Source organism: Solanum pennellii, chromosome 12 (genome assembly GCF_001406875.1).
Source record: "Solanum pennellii chromosome 12, SPENNV200".
Classification (NCBI taxonomy): Eukaryota; Viridiplantae; Streptophyta; class Magnoliopsida; order Solanales; family Solanaceae; genus Solanum; species Solanum pennellii.
In genome coordinates this window covers 3,058,026-3,081,286 of record NC_028648.1, presented here as the reverse complement: position 1 = coordinate 3,081,286, position 23,261 = coordinate 3,058,026, and the positions used below count along the sequence as shown (strand labels likewise).

Sequence of the window (23,261 nt, the reverse complement as noted above, 5' to 3'; positions counted from 1 at the left end):
TCCTCCAGGGACTCGGCTTCACGTGTTGCGTACACGACACGAGTCTGTTTACTCGACATTCAGCACACGGTACAGTCATTCTTCTTGTCTATGTAGATGATATCATTATTACAGGCTCTACTGCAGCTCTCATTCAGGATGTCACTCGAGCTATGCATACTACCTTCAAAATGAAGGACCTTGGCCCGTTACATTATTTTCTGGGAATGGAGGTTTCTCGGACAGGCAGCGGCTTGTTTCTTCATCAGTCAAAATATGCTCGAGATCTGTTGCAGAAAGCTGGACTGGAAAAATGCACCAGTCAACCAACACCGATGGCAGTCTCTTCGTCTACGAATGGAGCCGACACCCCCTTTGCCGATATCACCCACTTCCGCAGCCTCATTGGGGCTCTACAGTATCTGGCCATTACCCGTCCTGACATCCAGTTTGCTGTCAACCGAGTTGCTCAGCGCATGCATCAACCAAGTGAACATGATTACCATTGTCTAAAACGCATTCTCAGGTACATTTTTGGCACTCTTGGTCGTGGTTTACTCATTCGACCCGGGGACTTGGAGCTTCGGGGTTTCTCAGATTCAGATTGGGCGAATGATAAAAATGACAGAAAATCTACATCGGGGTTTCTCGTTTTTTTGGGGCCGAACCTGATCTCCTGGTGTACAAAAAAACAACCCAAGGTCTCTCGGTCCTCGACTGAAGCTGAATACCGCGCCCTTGCTCTTCTTGCTGCTGAGACCATGTGGGTCACATATATTCTTCGCGAACTCCGCGCCACTCACACTGTTCCTGCTCTCTATTGTGACAACAAATCAACCATCTGTGTGGCCAAGAATTCCGTCCTACACACCAGAATGAAGCATGTTGATACCGATTGTCTCTTTGTTCGCGATGAAGTTCAGGCCGGCACCATGACTGTGCAGTATGTACCCACTGAAGAACAACCGGCTGATATTCTCACCAAGCCTCTCCCGAGCCGACAGCACGATTACCTCAGTTCCAAGCTTCCGTTCGCTTCCGCTCAGCTCAGCTTGAGGGGGGATAATAACAGATAGTATTAAATAATATTAGTATTCACTGTGTACTAATCCTAGTCCTATTAGGATTAGTACTCCTTAATCCTAGTCCTATTAGGATTAGTACTCCTTCCTATATCTCCTATATATATCTCCCATGTATTCCCTTATTAGGTTAACACTTCAATACAATCAATATTCCTTCGTGCCTAATTAACAATAATAAGCATTATGTGGCCACAAACATCAATGACAAATGCAGCACAATTAAACATTAAAGAATGACCACTTTAATAAAAATAATAATATTAAAATGCTCAAAATCACCTATATAAAATTCGTAATTATTAATATTTATTTATAAAAGTAATAAAAAATATACGATTTATTAATGTTATGCCTTAGCTATTAGTATTTAAAAATATGAAATTATCGAGCAATTTATCGATAATTCATTGCTAATCTGTCACTAAATAAAATTAAAATTTTGAGTTTTTTGCTATTTAAGGTAGAAGGAAATCTGATATATTATAGTTTACTTATTTGATAAGACTGCATAAAAATAAGGACAATTTTGATAATTTTCATAATTTCTGATTTTTTCGTGACATATAAACAAAAATACAATTTAATAAATTCAAAAATTACATGTTCAAACAAAACTTCCACTTAAAACCAATCTAATTACAAATCAGTGATTTTCAAATCATATCTGAAAATAAGTCTTATACTATAATGTTAATCACAATTTATTATATGTAAGTATATGTATATATTCAATAAAATTTCAAATATTTTATGTATATGGTCTAAATGAAATTACATATTTAAAGTTTTTTTCAGACATTAACCAAATTAAACCTAACAATAGTAGTATATGAAGAAAAATTGTTGGGTTCAAAATTTGTACAAAATAAAATAAAATGTAGGCCACCATGCATGATGCTACCAATTAATTTTTAGGGACCTAGCTAGTACTTCACGTAATTAAAATTTTTTGAAAATTTATTTTATGTCTATGTGCATGTATATAATTATATATATTGGGATCTAGGAGCATTCAAGGCCTAATGCATATAGAGACTACTTACCTAATAATTATAATGATGATTTTGTTTTAATTTTTTTTGTACACATTTACTTATTATATATCGATAGATCATTAAATTTTCATATTGTAATATAGTGAGGTGCGATAAATATGATTTTAAGTTAACTTTACGACATGATAATACAAAATTTTCTTTATACTATAGTTTGTGAAAACATGAAAAAATATTAGAGATTAATGAAAGTGTTTCGATATAGAGAGTTAAAATGACATTTAAAAAAAAATCAAATAAAAGGATCAAATGGGTTATATATACAAATTAGTTGGGCATATACAATATGTTATGAAATTAAATTGTTTTATTGCAAATAAAAAATATTAATATCTTAATTAAAAAGATAGAAAGTCATTTTATTATTTATTGAATATAAAACTATATGTTATTGACTCTCGGAGCGAAATCAGTATTATATTTTGGAGTTCTAAATTTCTATCCCCTTTCTTATGTTGAGTTGTCTATTAATTTTATCAAAATTCACAAGTTATTACTTAAATTTTTAATACAAATATATATTTATAAAAAAAAATTGCTGAATTTATCTGAACCCACAAATTCCTATCGAAACTCTTTCGATTGTATAAGAGGGAAGGAGAAAGAATAAAAGTAGCAAAAGGTGCATGCATTTTATATTTTAAAAAATTATTCCCTCAATCTATGGGGATATATGATTAAATATAAAAAAATAATAATAATAATTTGGTAGTGGGAAATAGTGCATTGAATACAAAGTCTTTGCCTGTAAAAGAATGATTTGCCAAATTGGAGATTTTAATTAATTTAAAAACCAAACAATGCCAGCTCAACATCAACTAATTAACACACTAATTAATTCAATATTAAATGATGATGAACACAAAAACTGGGTTGGACGGTATCTTAACCATATAATAATATTCTAAAAATATATTTTGATTAATTCTCAAGCTATCGAAAATAAATAAAAATAATTAACCCTGGGGTTATGGTCTAGGGATAATAAGAGTGTAATACTTAGAGCTGTCAATATGGGCTAGCCCATCTCATTTGGGCTAATTCATATAGGTTTCAATATTTTATGGGCCAGGTCAGGCTAGCCAATTTTTAGTGTGGGTTAGAAAACGGGCGGCCCAACCCACAAGTACGTGGGCCACATGCTTGTCGAGTCAGCTCACTTTATTTAAAAATTATATTATTTTTAGAATTATTAAATTAAATTATAAATTATAATTTAAAAAATATTATCATTAATATCGGCAAAACAATGTTCATGATGGTTATATTACTACTTTTTAATCAAATCCACAAATAAAATTATCTTTGTAATATTTATAAAGTTTTTTTCAAGTAAAAGCATAAATATCTAAATAGAAATATTAACCTAATTGTTTTGAGTTTGAATTCTCTTTAATTTTAAATTTTAATATTATATTATATTTTTTAATTAATTTTTATTGGTCTACGGGCCGACCCTACTGATATTTTTCAAGCCCTACAAATCAACAGACTTATTCAGACCGGGCTAAAAAACTCTTTTCTCAAATGGGCTCCAAAAATCGTAGTCCAATCCTATTAAATTCCAGGTTATGCCAAACCGGCCCAACATGCCTAGCCCATATTGACGGCTCTAGTAATATTGATATTTAAGTGAAAAAAAAGTTAAGAAACATAGTGTGTCCATTGTCCAATAACTTTTAGATCGTGTACCATTGACCATGAAAATTAATAATTAATTTCATATAAAGTTTTTGCTTAGAAATTATTAATAAAATCATGGTGCTTAGTGATAATAAAAGAGTAAGACTTAAGTAATCAAGAAATTGAAGCCACGCGGTTTTGCATTTGTTTAATACAAATAGTTAATTTAATTATATAAAGTATTAAAATAATCATAATTAAGCTCATTTTAATATTACCAAGCATTAATTTAAAATAATCTGAAGATAATAATATAAATATATAATAGAACAAAATGTAGATGGGAAAAGAGACCAGTCATATGTGGTGGGGTAATTGAATTAGGATATTTTGCAAGACCAGATTCACTGTAATATTCATCAATTTTTTGTAATAAAAAATGCAATTTCTTTTTCAATGGCGTGGGAAAATAAGTTGTAATAGTTCAGATGTTTTTAAAATTAAATGAGATATAAAAAATTTTCGATAGAAAATATCGAACATAATTGAAATATTTTATCCACTAATATAGTAAATGTTATACTTAGTATTGAGAATATAACGATCCAGTCCTTTAATGATATTATCCACTCTGACTTTATATGTGCGTTACTAAGTTATAAAACTTACTTATATAGTATTTTATCAACTGTAGGTCTCTTATCATAAGAAAGAGTCTCAAAAGTAAAATGAATTTATCAATAGCAACAAGATAAGACAATTTAGAGAGTGAACAACTAAAACAATTTTGTTGGCAATCACTAAGACTATTATTAGAGCCTGTTTGGATTACCTTAAAAGCTGGTTAAGCTAACTTAAAAGTTCATTTTTGATTTATTTCAGTGTTTGAAAATTTTTAAAGTAATTTATTTTAAATTTAAAAAAACTTATTTTAAGCCAAAAGTTAAAAGTTGGGAAAGGAATGCTTTTTTCTTTTCTTTTTTTTTTAGCTTAAAAGCTCTTTTAAGTTGACCAAATATTTTACTTTTTTGCCCTTATTTCTTTTATTTTTATTTTTATTATTATTATTATTATCATCATTATTATTTATTATTATTATTATAATTATTAGTATTATTAATATTTTATTATTTTATTATTATTACTCCTTATTATTATTATTATATATTATTATTATTAATAATATTTTATTATTTTATTATTACTCTTTATTATTATTATTATATATTATTATTATTATTTAATATTTTATTATTTTTATTATTTATTTTATTATTATTATCATATATTATATATTATTATATATTATTATTATTATATTGTTAATATTATTTATTATTATTAATAATAATATTTTATATATTATTATTATTATTATTTTCATATTGTTATATTATTATTATTATTTATAATTATCATTTATATTTAAATATTATTATTATTATTATTATTTTACTATTATTATTTATTATTATTATTATATTATTTTATTTATTTTATTATTCTTTATTATTATTATATTATTATTATTATATATTATTATTATTATATATTATTATTATTATTCTTTTCATATTATTTTTTATTATTATTATTTATTATTATTATTATTTTATTATTATTAAATTAATTAGCTTTTATCATGTTAACAACTTTTAAGGGTATTTCAGACATTTTGATTAAAAAAAGTGTTTACCAGCACTTATTTGCCAAGCACATCAACAACTTTTTTTTAACTTCAGCACTTTTATTCAAACACATAACTACTTATTTTAAAAATAAGTTCCAGCACTTTCAAAAGTACTTTTCAAAAGCTATTTTTTTAAGCCCATCCAAACCGGCCCTTAGACTTCCCAACATAAAAAATATGATAAATCCTGGGTTGTGGTATAATAGTGAGACTATTTTATTCTTTATCAGAAGTCTCGAATTCGATTTAGACTCCAATTTAGACTTCGAAAACCAAGTGAAAAACTAAAATAATAAAAAAAAAAACTTGTATATTAGAGAGCTCTTGATTCCTTTTTAATGAATATATATAGTACTTGAATTTCTTAGATTAAAATATGGGCTGGGCTGGTTCATACAGCTTCTAAAAGCCCATTAAATTTAGAATGTTGGAAGAGTCCATTAGCAAAAAATCTATTAGGCAAATGCAAAACAAGATATCCTTCTATTCAACAATTCTTTTTTTATCTTACAAACAACGATTATGGTAGGATGGATAAATCCCTTCGAGTTAGACCTTAGAGAATGAAAAAAATCTTGGTAGGAGTTTTCCCCCCTTTAACGAGCTTTATACATTGGACCGTATCAGTCAGGCTCCAAAGTAGGCATCAGACGTTAAGTTAAGAGTTCATAAATTATCTTTCCAAATGACATCCAAGACATCGTAAAATGTATTGAACAAAGTTACGAGTTCATGCGAACCCAAGGAACAAATGAATTACACATTATTGGACCCTCCATGTTGTACCTAAGTATAATGCTTATCCCAAATTTTGTAAAATTTGTAATATAAGGTCTATCAGAAACAACCTGTCTACCTCCACAAGTTACGATAAGGTATACATACATACTACGCTTAACACTCCCCTAAACCCCACTTGTGTGATTACACTGAGTATATTGTTATCGTGTATCATGTTTTGTTATGTGTTACACATGGTTCAGTCCTTAAGACAGCAAAGCTGGTCCTGTGTATATGTGGATAGGAAAAAATGTATGTAGGAGATATTTGTCTCAAGTTCACATTTCTACTTTATTGAATGATCAGTTTTTGGATTGGAATCTCCTTTGTTTGATTTCTTCTTCTTTGTTATTTGAGAAAACACGGAAGAAGATACGTGTAAATCCATCACTATCTTTGAAATCGTTTATGAACACACTAGCTTTGTAGAAATTTTTCTGCAGTGTGTGTTACATATGGTGGAATATTCAATATTAATATATATATGGGGATAATGATGATTGATTTGTAAGAAGAGAACATTCATCGTTGCTGAGTACGAACAAGAAAGATGGAACGTCTCTTTTCCTTTTATTCATTTCTTTGTTTTGTGTTGCTAATAAGTCGAACTTTTTGTTCTTCATTTGAGCATCATCTTTGCTCTCCCACTGAAGCTTCTGCTTTGCTTCAGTTTAAGCAATCCTTTGAAGTTAATTCCGGCTACTCCGACTGTTTTACTTCTTTACCGAAAACAAAGTCTTGGAATGAGAGTAGGGATTGCTGCAGTTGGGATGGAGTCACTTGTGACTTATTAAACGGTCATGTTATCGGGTTAGACCTTAGTTGTAGTAAGCTTGTTGGCACTTTTCATCCCAATAGCACCCTCTTCCAACTTCATCATCTCCACACACTAAACCTTGCTTACAATGACTTCAATTATTCTTTAATCCCACATAACATTGGCCGATTGACGAATTTGAGGCATCTCAACCTTTCTGATGCTTGGTTTCAAGGGAAAATTCCAACGGAAATCTCATACCTTTCCAATTTGGTTTCACTTGATCTTTCTGGTAATGAATGTGAACTTGATGAGAGAACATTTGAAACAGTGCTTCGCAACTTCACAAATATGGAGGTACTTTCTCTCGTTCTTGTCAACATCTCTTCTCCAATACCTGTGAATTTGTCAACCTCCTTGAGGTACGTTGATCTTTCTGCTACTTATCTGCGAGGTGTTCTCCCAGAGAGTCTTTTCCTTGTTCCAAACAGCTTGGAAAGTCTCAGATTGAGTGATAATGATCTTCTCAAAGGAGTTTTACCAAAGATCCACGCGAGCAACACTGCTCTGTTGGAGTTGGATATTTCAAACACAGGCATCTCGGGTGAGCTGCCTCATTCAATTGGCACATGGAGTTCCTTGAATATCTTGAACCTCTATGGATGTCATTTCTCTGGTTCCATTCCTGATTCCATAGGCAACCTAACACTAATTACAAAGTTGGATTTATCTTATAATCATTTCTCTGGTTCCATTCCTGATTCCATAGGCAACCTAACACAAATTACAGAGTTGGATTTATCTTATAATCATTTCACTGACCACATTCCTTCCACAATCTCTAAATTCAAGCACCTCACACGTTTACATCTTTCATCCAACTCCTTCTCAGGTGAAATTCCTGACGTTTTCTCTAACCTCCAACAACTACGTTATTTATATCTTAATGATAACAGCTTCATCGGTTCATTTCCTTCCACAGTTTTAAACTTGACACAACTTGATGCCTTCGACTTGTCGAGTAATTCCCTATCTGGCCCACTGCCTGGCAACACAAGCATGCTTCCAAAACTAACTTCTTTGGATTTGTCTTACAACTCACTGGATGGTACCATACCATCTTGGGTGTTTAGCCTCCCTTTGCTTCAATTGTGGCTCAAACATAACCGATTCAGAGGAATAGCCGATGAAGTGATCAAAACAAACCCAACATTAATACACCTGTATTTAAGCAATAATCAACTTAGTGGTTTTTTTCCTCAATCACTTGCGAATCTCACAAATCTTTATATCCTTGACCTTTCATCAAATAACATCACCGGTGATGCGGTACCAAATATCACTTTTCCTAGTCTAGGAATTTTGGAGTTATCATCTTGTGAACTGAAGGATTTTCCACTTTTCTTGAGAAATGTAAACACACTTGAGGCATTGGATATTTCTAACAATAAGATTCGTGGTCAAATCCCTAACTGGTTTAGTGGCAAGAGGTGGGAGTCCTTGTTGCACCTAAATCTTTCGCATAATTCATTAACAGGCCACCTACCACAATTTCATAATTACCATAGTCTAGAGTATCTTGATGTTAAATTTAACTCCCTTAAGGGTCCACTACCTTCATCCATTTGTAACATGAACAAGCTTGAATTTCTAGATTTATCACACAACAACTTCAGTAACTCGATTCCAAGTTGCTTGCGAAGCATGGCTAGTCTAACGGTACTGGACTTAAGAAGGAACAATTTCACAGGGAGTATTCCACCATTATGTGCACACAACACTTCATTGAGAACCATTGTCCTGAATGGTAATCAATTTGAAGGACCTGTCCCGATGTCGTTGCTCAACTGTGATAGTTTAGAAGTTCTTGATTTGGGGAATAACGCTATAAATGACACGTTTCCAGCTTGGCTAGGAACACTTGAACAACTGCAGGTCCTAATATTAAAGTCCAGTGTGTTCCATGGACCAATAAGTACTTGTCAGACTAAGTTTTGCTTTCCCAAGTTGCGAATTTTTGATCTTTCTAGTAATGAATTCAGTGGCTCACTTCCTGCAAAAGTTTTTGGAAACTTCAAGGCAATGATCAAATTAGATGGTGAAGACAGAGGAGAGATCAAGTACATGAAACAAGTTACGAAGTCAGCTTACACATCATATGAGGATTCAGTGAGTTTGGTGATCAAAGGGCAGAATATTGAGCTACAAAGAATCAGCACAATTATGACAACCATAGATCTCTCAAGCAACCATTTTGAAGGTGTCATTCCGGAAACACTAAAAGATCTCAGCTCACTTTGGCTACTCAATTTATCCCATAACAATCTCATAGGTCATATTCCAATGGAACTGGGGCAACTAAATATGCTTGAAGCATTAGATCTCTCTTGGAATCGTCTTACTGGAAAGATACCAAAGGAATTGACAACAATGAACTTTCTGGAGTTCTTAAACCTCTCTCAAAATCATCTCATCGGACCAATTCCTATCGGTCCACAATTCAACACATTTGAAAATGATTCGTATGGTGGAAACCTTGATTTATGTGGTCCTCCTTTATCAAAGCAATGTGGAACGAGTGATCCATCACATGCTCTTCAGCCATTAGGGTCTGAAGAAGATGAAGACGAGTCATATTTTTTTAGTGGATTTACGTGGGAATCCGTAGTCATAGGCTACAGTTTTGGACTCGTTGTTGGAACTGTCATGTGGAGCCTCATGTTTAAATATCGTAAGCCAAAATGGTTTGTCAAATTTTTTGAAGGCATTTTCCCCAAGAAAATGAGAAGGTCACAGAAGAGAAGGCTGAGACTGCGAATTTAATTGAAGATTGAAAGTAATGTTGGAATTATCCCAATCACCTCTTTCTGCATTTTTTGTTCTGCTAATGAGCTAACAAAGTTTCATATTAGTAGTTGAAAAGAAATATAAATTACTAAGTATCATCAGAATTTTAGTAATTTTATGTCCTCTGAAATGATCTAAGAAGTACCGAATCGTGTTGCAACGTTTGATCACTCCATTTGCTACACCTCTATCTTGAGTCAATTTGTGTACGCAAACAAGCTCTCTACCTTCTTAATGTAAAGGTAAAAGCTGCGTACGCACCACTCTCCCCAGACTCCACTTGTGTGATTACACTAGGTACGTTGTTGTTGTTATTACACTGTTTCACTTGCAAAACACTGCTGTTAAGATGACAAATTAAACCTAAAGAATAAGAGGAGCAAACCAATTAATTTATTGTCATATTAAATGATTTTTTAAAAAGAACTATTTGATGTCAGATTATTACATATTGGAATAGAATAAGATCAAGTTGTCACATGCCTGTATTTAATAACATCAACTTGTCATTAATCAAGTCAATATAATAGGGGCAAGTATTAACTTTGGCCCCATTAAGTTTTTTCTACTACAACTAGGCAGAAAAATTGATGTGAAAAGGTCTTGTGGAAAATTATAGAATGTACCTAACAAGTTTGAAAATTATTGTGGAAAAACAGAAGAAGAGATGTTGATGGAGAGTTGTACAAAGTTGAATTAAAGCAGGAGTTCAAATATCTATAAAAATATGTATGGATTTTTTGTAAGAACATAACATTCTGTTATATGTTGAAAACAAATAAAAATGTGGCCTCTCTTTTTCATTTATTCACTTTTCTGTTGTGTATTTCTAAGAGTAAGTCTTTCTTCATCCTTCGATCGTCGTCTTTGCTCTCCCAATGAAGCTTCTGCTTTGTTTCAGTTTAAGCAATCCTTTAATATATTGGACTTCTCACCGTGTGATACGTCATTCCCGAAAACAGTTTCATGGAATGAGAGTAACGATTGCTGCACTTGGGACGGGGTCACTTGTGACATGTTAACCGGTCATGTTATCGGGTTGGACCTTAGTTGTAGTCGGCTTAATGGAACTATTTATCCCAACAGCAGCCTCATGCAACTTCATCATCTCCGGACACTAAACCTTGCGAAGAACTACTTCTATCCTTCTACGATTCCAAATGACGTTAGCCGGTTGAGGAATTTGAGGCATCTCAATCTTTCTGATGCTTACTTTCAAGGGGAAATCCCAACAGAAATCTCATACCTTTCCAATTTGGTTTCACTTGATCTTTCTGTTCCTTCTTATGTGAATGGATTACAATTTGATCAGAGAGCATTTCAAGCAGTGCTTCAGAACTTGACAAATCTGGAGGTACTTTCTCTCTTTGGTGTCAACGTCTCATCTCCGATGCCTATGAATCTTTCTTCCTCCTTAAGGTATATCGATCTTAAGGTAACTAATTTGGAAGGTGTTCTCGCGGAGAGCTTTTTCCGTCTGCCAAAATTGGAAACACTCTATTTGAGTAATAACTATCTTCTCAAAGGAGTTTTACCGAAGATCCACCCGAGCAGGACTCTGTTGGAGTTGGATATTTCATACACAGGAATCTCCGGTGAGCTGCCTGATTCAATTGGCGCCTTAAGTTCCTTGACTCGCTTGTACCTCTATGGATGTCAATTCTCTGGTCGCATTCCTGATTCCATTGGCAATCTTACACAAATTAGGTATTTGAATTTCGGTAATAATCATTTTACTGGCAATATTCCTTCCACAATCTCTAAATTGAAGCACCTCGCAGTTTTAGCTCTTTCATCTAACTCCTTTGGAGGTGAAATTCCCAGTTTTTTCTCTAACCTCCGAGAACTACGATATTTAAGTCTTTCTAATTGCAGCTTCATCGGTCCGTTTCCTTCTCCAATTTTAAGCTTGACACAGCTTGAAACCTTAGACTTGTCGAGTAATTCCCTATCTGGACCACTTCCTAGAAATGCAAGCATGCTTCAAAAGCTAGCCGACCTGGATTTGTCTTACAACTCACTGAATGGTACCATACCGTCTTGGGTGTTTAGCCTACCTTTGCTATCTTCAGTGTCGCTCCATCATAACCGGTTAAGTGGTTCTTTTCCTCAATCGCCTGTGAATCTCACAAACCTTCATACCCTTGACCTTTCATCAAATAACATCACCCTCGATGCGGGAATACAAATCACTTTACCTAGCTTACAAATTTTGCTGTTATCATCTTGTGAACTGAAGGATTTTCCACACTTCTTGAGAAATGTAGAGACAATTATGGTCTTGGATATTTCTAACAATAAGATTCGTGGTCAAATCCCTAACTGGTTTAGCGGTATGAGGTGGGACTCCTTGTTGCACCTAAACCTTTCACATAACTCATTAACAGGTCACCTACAACAATTTCATTATTATAGTCTCGAGTCTCTTGATCTTAAATTTAACTCCCTTCAGGGGCAACTACCTTCATCCGTTTGTAACATGAGCAGCCTTAGCCTTTTGGATTTGTCAAACAACTACTTCAGTGACTCGGTTCCACATTGCTTGGGCAGCATGGTTGGTCTATCTGTGCTAGACTTGAGAAGAAACAATTTCACTGGGAGTCTTCCATCATTTTGTGAGCAGAGCAATTCATTGAGAACCATTGTGTTGAATGGTAATCGTTTTGAAGGAACTGTCCCGATGTCGTTGCTCAAGTGTGATGGTCTAGAAGTTCTTGATGTGGGGAACAATGTTATAAATGACACGTTTCCAGCTTGGCTCGGAACTCTTCAAGAGCTGCAGGTCCTTATATTAAAGTCGAACAAGTTCCATGCACCTATAAGTACTAGGCTAAAGTTTAGTTTCCCTGTGTTACGGATTTTTGATCTCTCTCATAATGAGTTTGGTGGCTCACTGCCTGCAGAAGTTTTTGAAAACTTCAAAGGAATGATCAAAACAGACGACGGAGACAAAGGTGAGATAGAATATATGCAACCACAGTCTTACAGCGGATTTGGTAACGTAATGTATGAGGTTTCAGTGAGGTTGGTGATCAAAAGCCAGGAAATTCAGCTAGAAAAGATCACCACAATTATGACAACCATAGATCTCTCAAGCAACCATTTTGAAAGTGTGATTCCGAAAACACTAAATGATCTCAGCTCACTTTGGCTCCTCAATTTATCTCATAACAATCTCAAAGGAGATATTCCAGTAGAACTGGTGAAATTGAATACACTTGAAGCGTTAGATCTCTCCTGGAATCGGCTCACTGGAAAGATTCCACAGGAATTGACAGCAATGAATTTTCTGTCATTCTTAAACCTCTCTCGAAATCTTGTTGGACGCATTCCTCAAGGTTCACAATTCAACACGTTTGAAAATGATTCATATGGTGGCAACCTTGATTTATGTGGTCCTCCTTTATCGAAGAAATGTGGAACGAGTGATCCATCGCATGTTCCTCAACCATTGGAGGAAGAAGAAGAAGAAGAAGATAACGAGTCGTATTTTTTTAGTGGTTTTACGTGGGAATCAGTAGTCATAGGCTACAGTTTTGGACTAGTTGTTGGAACTGTCATGTGGAGTCTCATGTTTAAATATCGTAAGCCAATATGGTTAGTGGAATTTTTTGACGCACTGATGCCTCACAAAAGAAGAAGGCCAAAGAAGAGAGCTCTGAGACGACGGACTTAATGCAAAATTGAAAGCATTTTCTTTTATTGTTTGTATATGCTTGATATATCATACATATCATATATTATTATAAGTGGGAAGCTTCTAACCTCAAAGTTGAATTACCATTTTATCCTTCACTTAAATATTTTTTCTATTATTTAAAATGTAGAAGTATTTTTAATAAATAATTAGATAATAAACTTTAAAGTAATAAAGTTATAATGAGAGATAAATAGTCATTCAAACAAATGAAGTCCAAACATTTCAAAACATCTCTTATTTAATTTGAAGTTAAAGAATTTGAAGAGTTCCATTAATAAAATTATATAATGATTTTTCCAACATAATACATTATTTTGATGTCTTCTCGTGACAATAGCATGTGAGTTGATTTATCTCACAAAATTCTTCTTCAAATTTTTCATGTTTCTTTTGATCAATAAATTTTAGACATATATGTATATAGATAGAACTAATATTACATGTTTTGTTTCATTCTTTTCATAGAAAATTTATGTTTTTATCGCAACATGTGATAAATAATTCTAAAGAGTTTTTCATTTGGACAAAAAGTCTGCTCAACATTCATGAGGTAAAACAAATCTACTTGTGTGAGAAAGAATATGTATGTTGTTTTGTTAATTTATTGACGGTAAATTCTTGGAGAATATAGATATCTGAATTAGAATTTAATCATTTCAGTGCATTCGATGCATTCTTCAAGAAGGTTAAAGGCGTCATGAACATTTATTTGTTGTTTGGTAAGTATTATTTTTCATTTCAATGTTGCATATTTTTACTTAGTTCATTGTTTGTTACATTCAATTTTTCGGTTGAAAGAATGTAAATAGCGTGCAGCACAAATATATTTTCTATTCTGAAATTCAATTTTTAAGTATGCATACATTTTGTAGTAATTACAAGGAACAAACGTGCAACGCACGTTTTCAAAATCTAGTAGCAATATAATTATAAGGACTCCTTTTAAGTTAAATAAAATATTTTGATCTGCCAGTAACTGCATTTGAGGATTTCTTTTAGGTGCTTAATCCTTTTCGTCAAAAAAATATTATTTGAACTCTTACCCGACTCTGATTTTCCAAAAACTTTTAAATCGGTTTCTAGTTTTCCATCACGGAAGTTAGTATGCTTTAGTTGTTATGAACAACCATATAAGATAGTACCATTTTTTGTTGATGTGTTACACATGGTTCTGTTTTTATGGAATTTTTTACCAAACTAAGCCATTATATAAAACAATTTATCAAAATTATACATTTTTTCAAAATTTTACAAAACTAGTATTAACATATTTCACAGTAACGTTTTAGGGTATATTTCAATTTTTAAAAACTAATAGCGTCAGGTTGATATACGTTACCGTGAGTAACGTTTTACTCCTAAAACGTTTTTATGAGTAACGTTTTACTCCTAAACCTTGCTGTGAGTAACGTTTTAAGAGTAAGACGTTATTCACAGTAACGTTTTAGGAGTAAAACGTTACTGTGAGTAACGTATATCAATCTGACGCCGTCAGCTTTTAAAAAATAAAATATACCCTAAAACGTTACTGTGAAATACGTTTATACTAGTTTTGTAAAATTTTAAAAAAGCATATTATTTTGGTGAATTACTTTATATAATGGCTTAGTTTGGTCAATACTTCGTTTTTATGACAGTAAAGTTGATTTTTCTACTACATTGAATGATCACACTGCTGGTTTTGCAGAAAAAAACTTTCTAGTGTGTTACACATGATGCAATCTTCAAGATTACTATTAACTAACTAACTAACTCATTAACTAAAATATAAATATAGATGGATTATGATGATTGATTTTGTAACAACATTCTGTTAATCGCTTGATAATACATAAAAGAAAGATGGAGTGTCTCTTTTTCTTTTATTCACTTGTCTGTTTTGTCTTTCTAGGTCGAAGCTTTTCTTCATCTTCTGTTCATCATCTTTGCTCTCCCACGGAAGCTTATGCTTTGCTTCCGTTCAAGCAATCCTTTCAAATTCTCGACAACTTTAGTTGTTTGGATTATGAATTCCGGCATCATGATTACCCAAGAACAAAGATGTGGAATGAGAGTAGGGATTGCTGCACTTGGGATGGAGTCACTTGTGACAAGTTAACCGGTCATGTTATTGGTTTAGACCTTAGTTGTAGTCAGTTTGGTGAAAGTATTCATCCCAATAGCAGCCTCTTCGAACTTGATCATCTCCAGACACTAAAGCTCGATAACAATAACTTCAATCATTCTTCAATCCCACACAACATAGGCCGGTTGACGAATTTGAGGCATCTACAACTCTCTGGCTTCGATGGGAGAATCCCAACAGAGATCTCATACGTTACCGATTTGGTTTCACTTGATCTTTATTGTTCAAAATGTGAGCTTGATGAGAGAACATTTGAAGCAATGCTTAAGAACTTCACAAATCTCACTAGCCTAGACTTCCTTGACTTTTCATCAAATAACATCACCGGCGATGTTGGAATAAACATCACCTTTCCTAGACTATCAGCTTTGTTCTTATCATCTTGTGAACTGAAGGACTTTCCACACTTGTTGAGAAATTTAAAGACACTTCAGTTCTTGGATATTTCTAACAAAAAGATACGCGGTGGAATCGCTAACTGGTTTAGCAACATGAGGTGGGACTCTTTAGAGCACCTAAATGTTTCACATAATTTTTTGACAGGCCATCTAGGAGAATTTCATTATCATAATTTAGAGTATTTTGATCTTAGATTTAACTTTCTTCAGGGTCCACTACCTTCATCTATATGTAACCTAAGCAGCCTTAGAATTCTGGATTTATCGCGCAACAACTTCAGTAACTCGATTCCAAATTGCTTGCATATCATGGCTAAGCTAACGGTGTTGGACTTGAGAAGTAACAGTTTCAGTGGGAGTCTTCCACTGTTATGTACTCAAAGCACTTCATTGACGACCATTGTCTTAAATGGTAATCAATTTGAAGGATCTGTCCCTGAGTCGTTACACAACTGTGTTGGCTTAAAAGTTCTTGATTTGGGAAACAACGGTATAAATGACACATTTCCAGCTTGGCTTGGAACTCTTGAAGAGCTGCAAGTACTTATATTAAAGTCGAACAAGTTCCATGGACCTATAAGTGCTAGAGAGAAGTTTGGATTTCCCCAGTTGCGAATTTTTGATCTCTCTCATAATGCATTCAATGGCTCACTGCCTGCAGATTTTTTTAGAAACTTCAAGGCAATGATGAAAAATGGCACAGACAAAAGTGACAGTAGATATATGGAAACACCCATTTTCATTAGACATAAGATAGTCCTACCACTTGAGTTCGAGCTAATCAGCAATAATGAAGTGTACGAGGATTCAGTGAGGTTGGTGATCAAAGGAAACGATATGGATCTAGAAAGAATCAGCACAATTGATACAGCCATAGATCTCTCATGCAACCATTTTGAAGGTGAAATTCCAAAATCACTAAAGGATCTCAGCTCACTTAGGCTACTCAATTTATCCCATAACAGTCTCAAAGGTTCTATTCCAATGGAATTGGGGAAATTGAATACACTTGAAGCGTTAGATCTCTCTTGGAATCGGCTCACTGGAAAGATTCCACAGGAATTGACAGCAATGAACTTTCTGGAGTTCTTAAACCTCTCTCAAAATCATTTCGTTGGACGCATTCCTCAAGGTTCACAATTCAGCACATTTGAAAATGACTCATATGGTGGCAACCTTGATTTATGTGGTCCTCCTTTATCAAAGCAATGTGGAACAAGTGATTCATCGCATGTTCCTCAACCACTGGAGAAAGAAGAAGAAGAAGAAAATGAGTCGTATTTTTTTAGTGGATTTACGAGGGAATCAGTAGTCATAGGCTACAATTTTGGACTCGTTGTTGGAACTATCATGTGGAGTCTCATGTTTAAATATCGTAAGCCAAAATGGTTTGTGGAATTTTTTGATGCACTCATGCCTCCCAAAAGAAGAAGGTCAAAGAAGAGAGCTCAGAGACGACGAACTTAATGGAAGATTGAAAGCATTTCCTTTTATTTGTTTGTATATGCTTGATATATAGCAATATAATTGTATGTAGCATTAATGTTTTTTATCTCTGTTTCATTTTATTTCCAACTGTACTGAGTAATTAGAAGATTGCAAGAGTGAAGTTTTCTGTTTTTAATTTTCTTTTTTGTTGTTTTCATATGCTTGATAGCAATATAATTGTATGTGTTATTAAATGATTTTGTGAACTTCTGCTGGATTTCTCAACAGTTTTTGCTTCTGCATTTATTTCTGTTATTAAAGATCATTGCTTTGATCTTATAATTTGCTTTCAACTAATTAAGTTTTCTTCACTCTTTTAACAAACATTCAGTATATTTTCTCAGATGCTATTATTATGTTTGTACAACAAATTACATTGATTATAAACTTGAACATAACAGTGCAGGGGCGGATCTAGTGAAGAGCTATGAGTTCATCCGAACCCAGTAGCTTTAGTCTGGACAATTGAACGTAGTAAATTCTCTTTTCTTTAAAGGCGTAACGAGATGTTGATGGAGAGTTGGACAAAGTTGACTTAGAATATATAAGAACAGAACATTCTGTTATATGCTCAAAATGTGGCCTCTCTTTTTCATTAATTCACATTTCTGTTGTGTATTTCTAAGTCTAAGTTTTTCTTCATCCTTCAATCGTGGTGAGACGGGTCCTGCTCTGATATGATGTTGAAATTAGGTCTTAGGCCTAACTCACACCCCAAAAGCTAGCTCAAACCTTATAAGGAGTCCACTCATCTCATTAACCACTGATATGGGACTTTTGTCATTCTTTAACAGTGGCCATCCTAGAAGTGTTAGCTATTCTGCCTTCTTCTCTGTGCAAAATTCCCTATTTTGATCACAGAAATTAAGAGATATGCCTTATGCTGCTATTACTTGTCTTATGAGAACCCTACACCAATCAATGGAACTTACTGGATGTGATCAATTGCAACCGTTTTATGAAAAGATTGAATCTTTGAGAGCTATTATGGAGAAACCGTACAACATAACAGATGATCTTGAGGCATTAACAAGGTTGGAAGCTGAAATCACAGAGCTAGCATACACAACAGAAGATATGGTTGACTTAGCATCAAGAAACATTCTTTTAGCACAAAATATGGAGGAAAGAAGCAGATCTATGTGGGAGCTATTTTTCTGCTTCGAACAAGCACTAGAATGCATTGACTCTACTGTGAAACAGTGGACGGTAACACGGGACAGGTGCAACAACATGAAAGGTCTAATAGCACAAACTTACTCTCCTGCCAGTTTACCTGAGCATGCTGAAGAGCAGCCTGAAAATATAATGGTTGGCCGTGAAACTGAATTCGAGCTGATTCTTGATCAACTTGCTAGCGGAGAAAAGGAACTAGAAGTTGTCTCAATCGTAGGGATGGGGGGAATCGGGAAGACAACTTTGGCTACAGTGATCCATGCATAACGTCTAGATTTGATATTCGTGCAAAAGTTACTGTTTCACAAGAATATTGCGCGAGAAATGTATTCCTAGGACTTCTTTCTTCTACAAGTTCCGAACCTAATGATCAACTAGCAGATCGATTGCAAAAGCAACTGAAAGGCAGAAGATACTTGGTAGTTATTGATGACATATGGACTAAAGAAGCTTGGGATGATATAAAACTATGTTTCCCAGACTGTAATAATGGAAGCCGAATACTCCTGACTACTCGGAATGTGGAAGTGGCTGAATACGCTAGCTCAGGTAAGTCTCCTTCTCGCATGCGCCTCATGAATTTTGACGAAGGTTGGAGTTTATTGTATGAAAAAGTCTTTGCGAAAGACTCTTTTCCCCCTGAATTTGAACATCTCGGGAAGCAAATTGTATTGAAATGCGGAGGATTGCCTCTAGCAATTGTTCTGATTGGGGGACTTCTCTCCAAAATAGGCAAAGCATTGAACAAGTGGCAAATTGTTGCCGAGAATGTAAGTTCAGTGGTAAGTGCAGATCTTGAAGCCCAATGCATGAGAGTGTTGGCTTTGAGTTACCATTACTTGCCTCATCACCTAAAATCATGCTTTCTATATTTTGCAATCTTCCTAGATGGAATTATTGGCAACGGAAGGATTTTTGAAGTTAGATGAAATGGAAAGTGTAGAAGAAGTGGCAGAAAAATGCTTGAAAGATCTTATAGATAGAAGTTTAATTTACATCAATCATTCGAGATTTGATGGAAAAATCAAGAGTTGTGGAATGCATGATGTGATCCGTGAACTCTGCTTGAGGGAAGCTCAAAACATGAATTTTGTGAATGTTATCAGAGGAAAGATTGATCAAATCCATGCAGTGTCCCTCTAAGAGTCGAGGTCAGATCAGTATCCATAATAAGGAAGAACTGACTAGGTGTCATAACCGTGAGGCTCATTCTATTATCACCATGTTTCTTAGATTCCAATACTTCATGCCGGAGTTGCCTTTCAAGCTAGTAAGAGTACTAGATCTTGCTTCAATTCTGTTGAGAGTTCCGCCAACGGGATATTCAAGACAACTATGGAGGTTCTGTTGAGATCCATATTTATGATCTTTTGTAAGACATCTTATTCCTACTTCTTATAATTGTGCTTCCAACTTACGTAAGGCTAAGGCTTGGTCATTTTACTTAGGGATTGGGCTGAAAATTTGCATAGGCAGCAAGATTTGGGATGGCAGGCCCAAGTCAATAGTTGAACCCTTACCCGACTCTGATTGTCCAAACACTTTTAAATTGGTTTTCTTTGTTTTCCGGAATGGAAGTTAGTATCCTTACTATAAGATGGTGCCATTTTTTGTTATGTGTTACACATGGTTCTGTCTTTATATGTGGATAGGAAAATTTGGCCTTCTTTGTATGTGGATAGGAAAAATTCATGTAGGAGATATTTGTCTCAAGTTCACATTTCTACTTTATTGAATGATCAGTGTTTGGATTGGAATCTTCTTCTTTATCATTTGAGAAGTTTCATGGAGAACAAGATGGAAAACGGCACAAGATACCCAGAAAAATTTCTTTTTAGTGTGTTACACATGGTGCAATCTTCAACATTAATATTGATGGAACTAACTAACTAATATATAAATGTGGATGGATTATGATGATTGATTTTGTAACAACATTCTGTTAATTGCTTGATAATACATAAAAGAAATTAAGATGGAGGGTCTCTTTTTCTTTTATTCACTTGTCTGTTTAGTCTTTCTAGGTCGAAGCTTTTCTTCATCCTCTGTTCATCATCTTTGCTCTCCCACAGAAGCTTATGCATTGTTTCAGTTCAAACAATCCTTTCAAATTTCTGACTACTTTAGTTGTTGGGATGATGAATCCCGGCATTATGATTACCCAAAAACAAAGTCTTGGAATGAAAGTAGGGATTGCTGCAGTTGGGATGGAGTCACTTGTGACTTATTAAACGGTCATGTTATCGGGTTAGACCTTAGTTGTAGTCTGCTTCCTGGAAGTATTCATCCCAATAGCAGCCTCTTCCAACTTCATCATCTCCACACACTGAACCTTTCTTACAATTACATAAGCTAGTTTCCTTGGATCTTTCTAATAACAACTTCACCGTCCATTTCCCTCTTCAGTTTTAAACTTGACAAGTCTTCGATACTTAGATTTGTCTCACAACTCACTGAATGGCACAATACACTCTTGGGTGTTTAGCCTCCCTTCCTTACATGATTTGAAGCTCCATCATAATCAATTCAATAGAGTGGAAGGTGAGATCAAAACAAACCCAACATTAGAGACTATATATTTTAATCATAATCAACTCAATGGTCCTTTTCCTCGATCACTTGTGAATCTCACTAGCCTAGCCTTCCTTGACTTCTCATCAAATATGATCACCGACGATGTGAGAACAAATATCACCTTTCCTAGACTATCAGCTTTGTTCTTATCATCTTGTGAACTGAAGGATTTTCCACATTTCTTGAGAAATGTAAAGAATCTTTCACGTTTAGATCTTTGATTCGTGGTCAAATCCCTAACTGGTTTACAGGCATGAGGTGGACCTCTTTGGAACAACTAAACCTTTCACGTAATCTTTTGACAGGCCATCTAGAACAATTTCATTATGATAGTCTGGAGTCTCTTGATCTTAAATTTAACTTCCTTCAGGGTCCACTACCTTCATCCATATGTAACCGAAGGAGCCTCAGAATACTGAATTTATCACGCAACAACTTCAGTAACTCGATTCCAAATTGCTTGGGAAGCATGGCTAAGCTAACGGTGTTGGATTTGAGAAGTAACAATTTCAGTGGGAGTCTTCCACTGTTATGTACTCAAAGCACTTCATTGACGACCATTGTCTTGAATGGTAATCAATTTGAAGGATCTGTGCCTGCGTCATTACACAACTGTGCTGGTTTAAAAGTTCTTGATTTGGGGAAAACTCTATAAATGACACATTTCCAGCTTGGCTTGGAACTCTTGAAGAGCTACAAGTCCTTATATTAAAGTCGAACAAGTTCCATGGACCTATAAGTGCTAGAGAGAAGTTTGGATTTCCCCAGTTGCGAATTTTTGATCTCTCTCATAATGCATTCAATGGCTCACTGCCTGCAGATTTTTTTAGAAACTTCAAGGCAATGATGAAAAATGGCACAGACAAAAGTGACAGTAGATATATGGAATTTTCATTAGACATAAGATAGTCCTACCACCTGAGTTCGAGCTAATCAGCAATAATGAAGTGGACGAGGATTCAGTGAGGTTGGTGATCAAAGGAAACGATATGGATCTAGAAAGAATCAGCACAATTGATACAGCCATAGATCTCTCATGCAACCATTTTGAAGGTGAAATTCCAAAATCACTAAAGGATCTCAGCTCACTTAGGCTACTCAATTTATCCCATAACAGTCTCAAAGGTTCTCTTCCAATGGAATTGGGGAAATTGAATACACTTGAAGCGTTAGATCTCTCTTGGAATCGGCTCACTGGAAAGATTCCACAGGAATTGACAGCAATGAACTTTCTGGAGTTCTTAAACCTCTCTCAAAATCATTTCGTTGGACGCATTCCTCAAGGTTCACAATTCAGCACATTTGAAAATGACTCATATGGTGGCAACCTTGATTTATGTGGTCCTCCTTTATCAAAGCAATGTGGAACAAGTGATTCATCGCATGTTCCTCAACCACTGGAGAAAGAAGAAGAAGAAGAAAATGAGTCGTATTTTTTTAGTGGATTTACGAGGGAATCAGTAGTCATAGGCTACAATTTTGGACTCGTTGTTGGAACTATCATGTGGAGTCTCATGTTTAAATATCGTAAGCCAAAATGGTTTGTGGAATTTTTTGATGCACTCATGCCTCCCAAAAGAAGAAGGTCAAAGAAGAGAGCTCAGAGACGACGAACTTAATGGAAGATTGAAAGCATTTCCTTTTATTTGTTTGTATATGCTTGATATATAGCAATATAATTGTATGTAGCATTAATGTTTTTTATCTCTGTTTCATTTTATTTCCAACTGTACTGAGTAATTAGAAGATTGCAAGAGTGAAGTTTTCTGTTTTTAATTTTCTTTTTTGTTGTTTTCATATGCTTGATAGCAATATAATTGTATGTGTTATTAAATGATTTTGTGAACTTCTGCTGGATTTCTCAACAGTTTTTGCTTCTGCATTTATTTCTGTTATTAAAGATCATTGCTTTGATCTTATAATTTGCTTTCAACTAATTAAGTTTTCTTCACTCTTTTAACAAACATTCAGTATATTTTCTCAG

The 23,261-nt window shown here is 34.3% G+C and overlaps 4 protein-coding genes and 1 pseudogene across 4 annotated transcripts; all 5 read left to right on the top strand.

Annotated features, from left to right (window-relative positions):
• Nucleotides 1-6,473: 6,473 nt before the first annotated feature.
• On the top strand, nt 6,474-9,920 carry LOC107005275 (receptor-like protein 6). Its single transcript, XM_027913560.1, has one exon. It carries the CDS (start codon nt 6,763-6,765, stop codon nt 9,790-9,792), a length of 3,030 nt encoding a protein of 1,009 aa, XP_027769361.1. The 5' UTR covers nt 6,474-6,762; the 3' UTR covers nt 9,793-9,920.
• A 299-nt stretch (nt 9,921-10,219) lies between these two features.
• Nucleotides 10,220-13,518, top strand: LOC107005276 (receptor-like protein 7). The gene has a single exon (XM_015203827.2). It carries the CDS (start codon nt 10,601-10,603, stop codon nt 13,490-13,492), a length of 2,892 nt encoding a protein of 963 aa, XP_015059313.1. The 5' UTR covers nt 10,220-10,600; the 3' UTR covers nt 13,493-13,518.
• Nucleotides 13,519-13,577: 59 nt separating this feature from the next.
• Nucleotides 13,578-17,721, top strand: LOC114075212 (receptor-like protein 35). Its single transcript, XM_027913561.1, has 3 exons — nt 13,578-14,066; nt 14,177-14,235; nt 15,408-17,721. Exons 1-3 carry the CDS (start codon nt 14,062-14,064, stop codon nt 17,504-17,506), a joined length of 2,163 nt encoding a protein of 720 aa, XP_027769362.1. The 5' UTR covers nt 13,578-14,061; the 3' UTR covers nt 17,507-17,721.
• A 219-nt stretch (nt 17,722-17,940) lies between these two features.
• Nucleotides 17,941-23,053, top strand: LOC107005927 (annotated as a pseudogene).
• Nucleotides 22,267-22,896, top strand: LOC114075208 (receptor-like protein 9DC3). The gene has a single exon (XM_027913550.1). It carries the CDS (start codon nt 22,267-22,269, stop codon nt 22,894-22,896), a length of 630 nt encoding a protein of 209 aa, XP_027769351.1.
• Nucleotides 23,054-23,261: the final 208 nt, after the last annotated feature.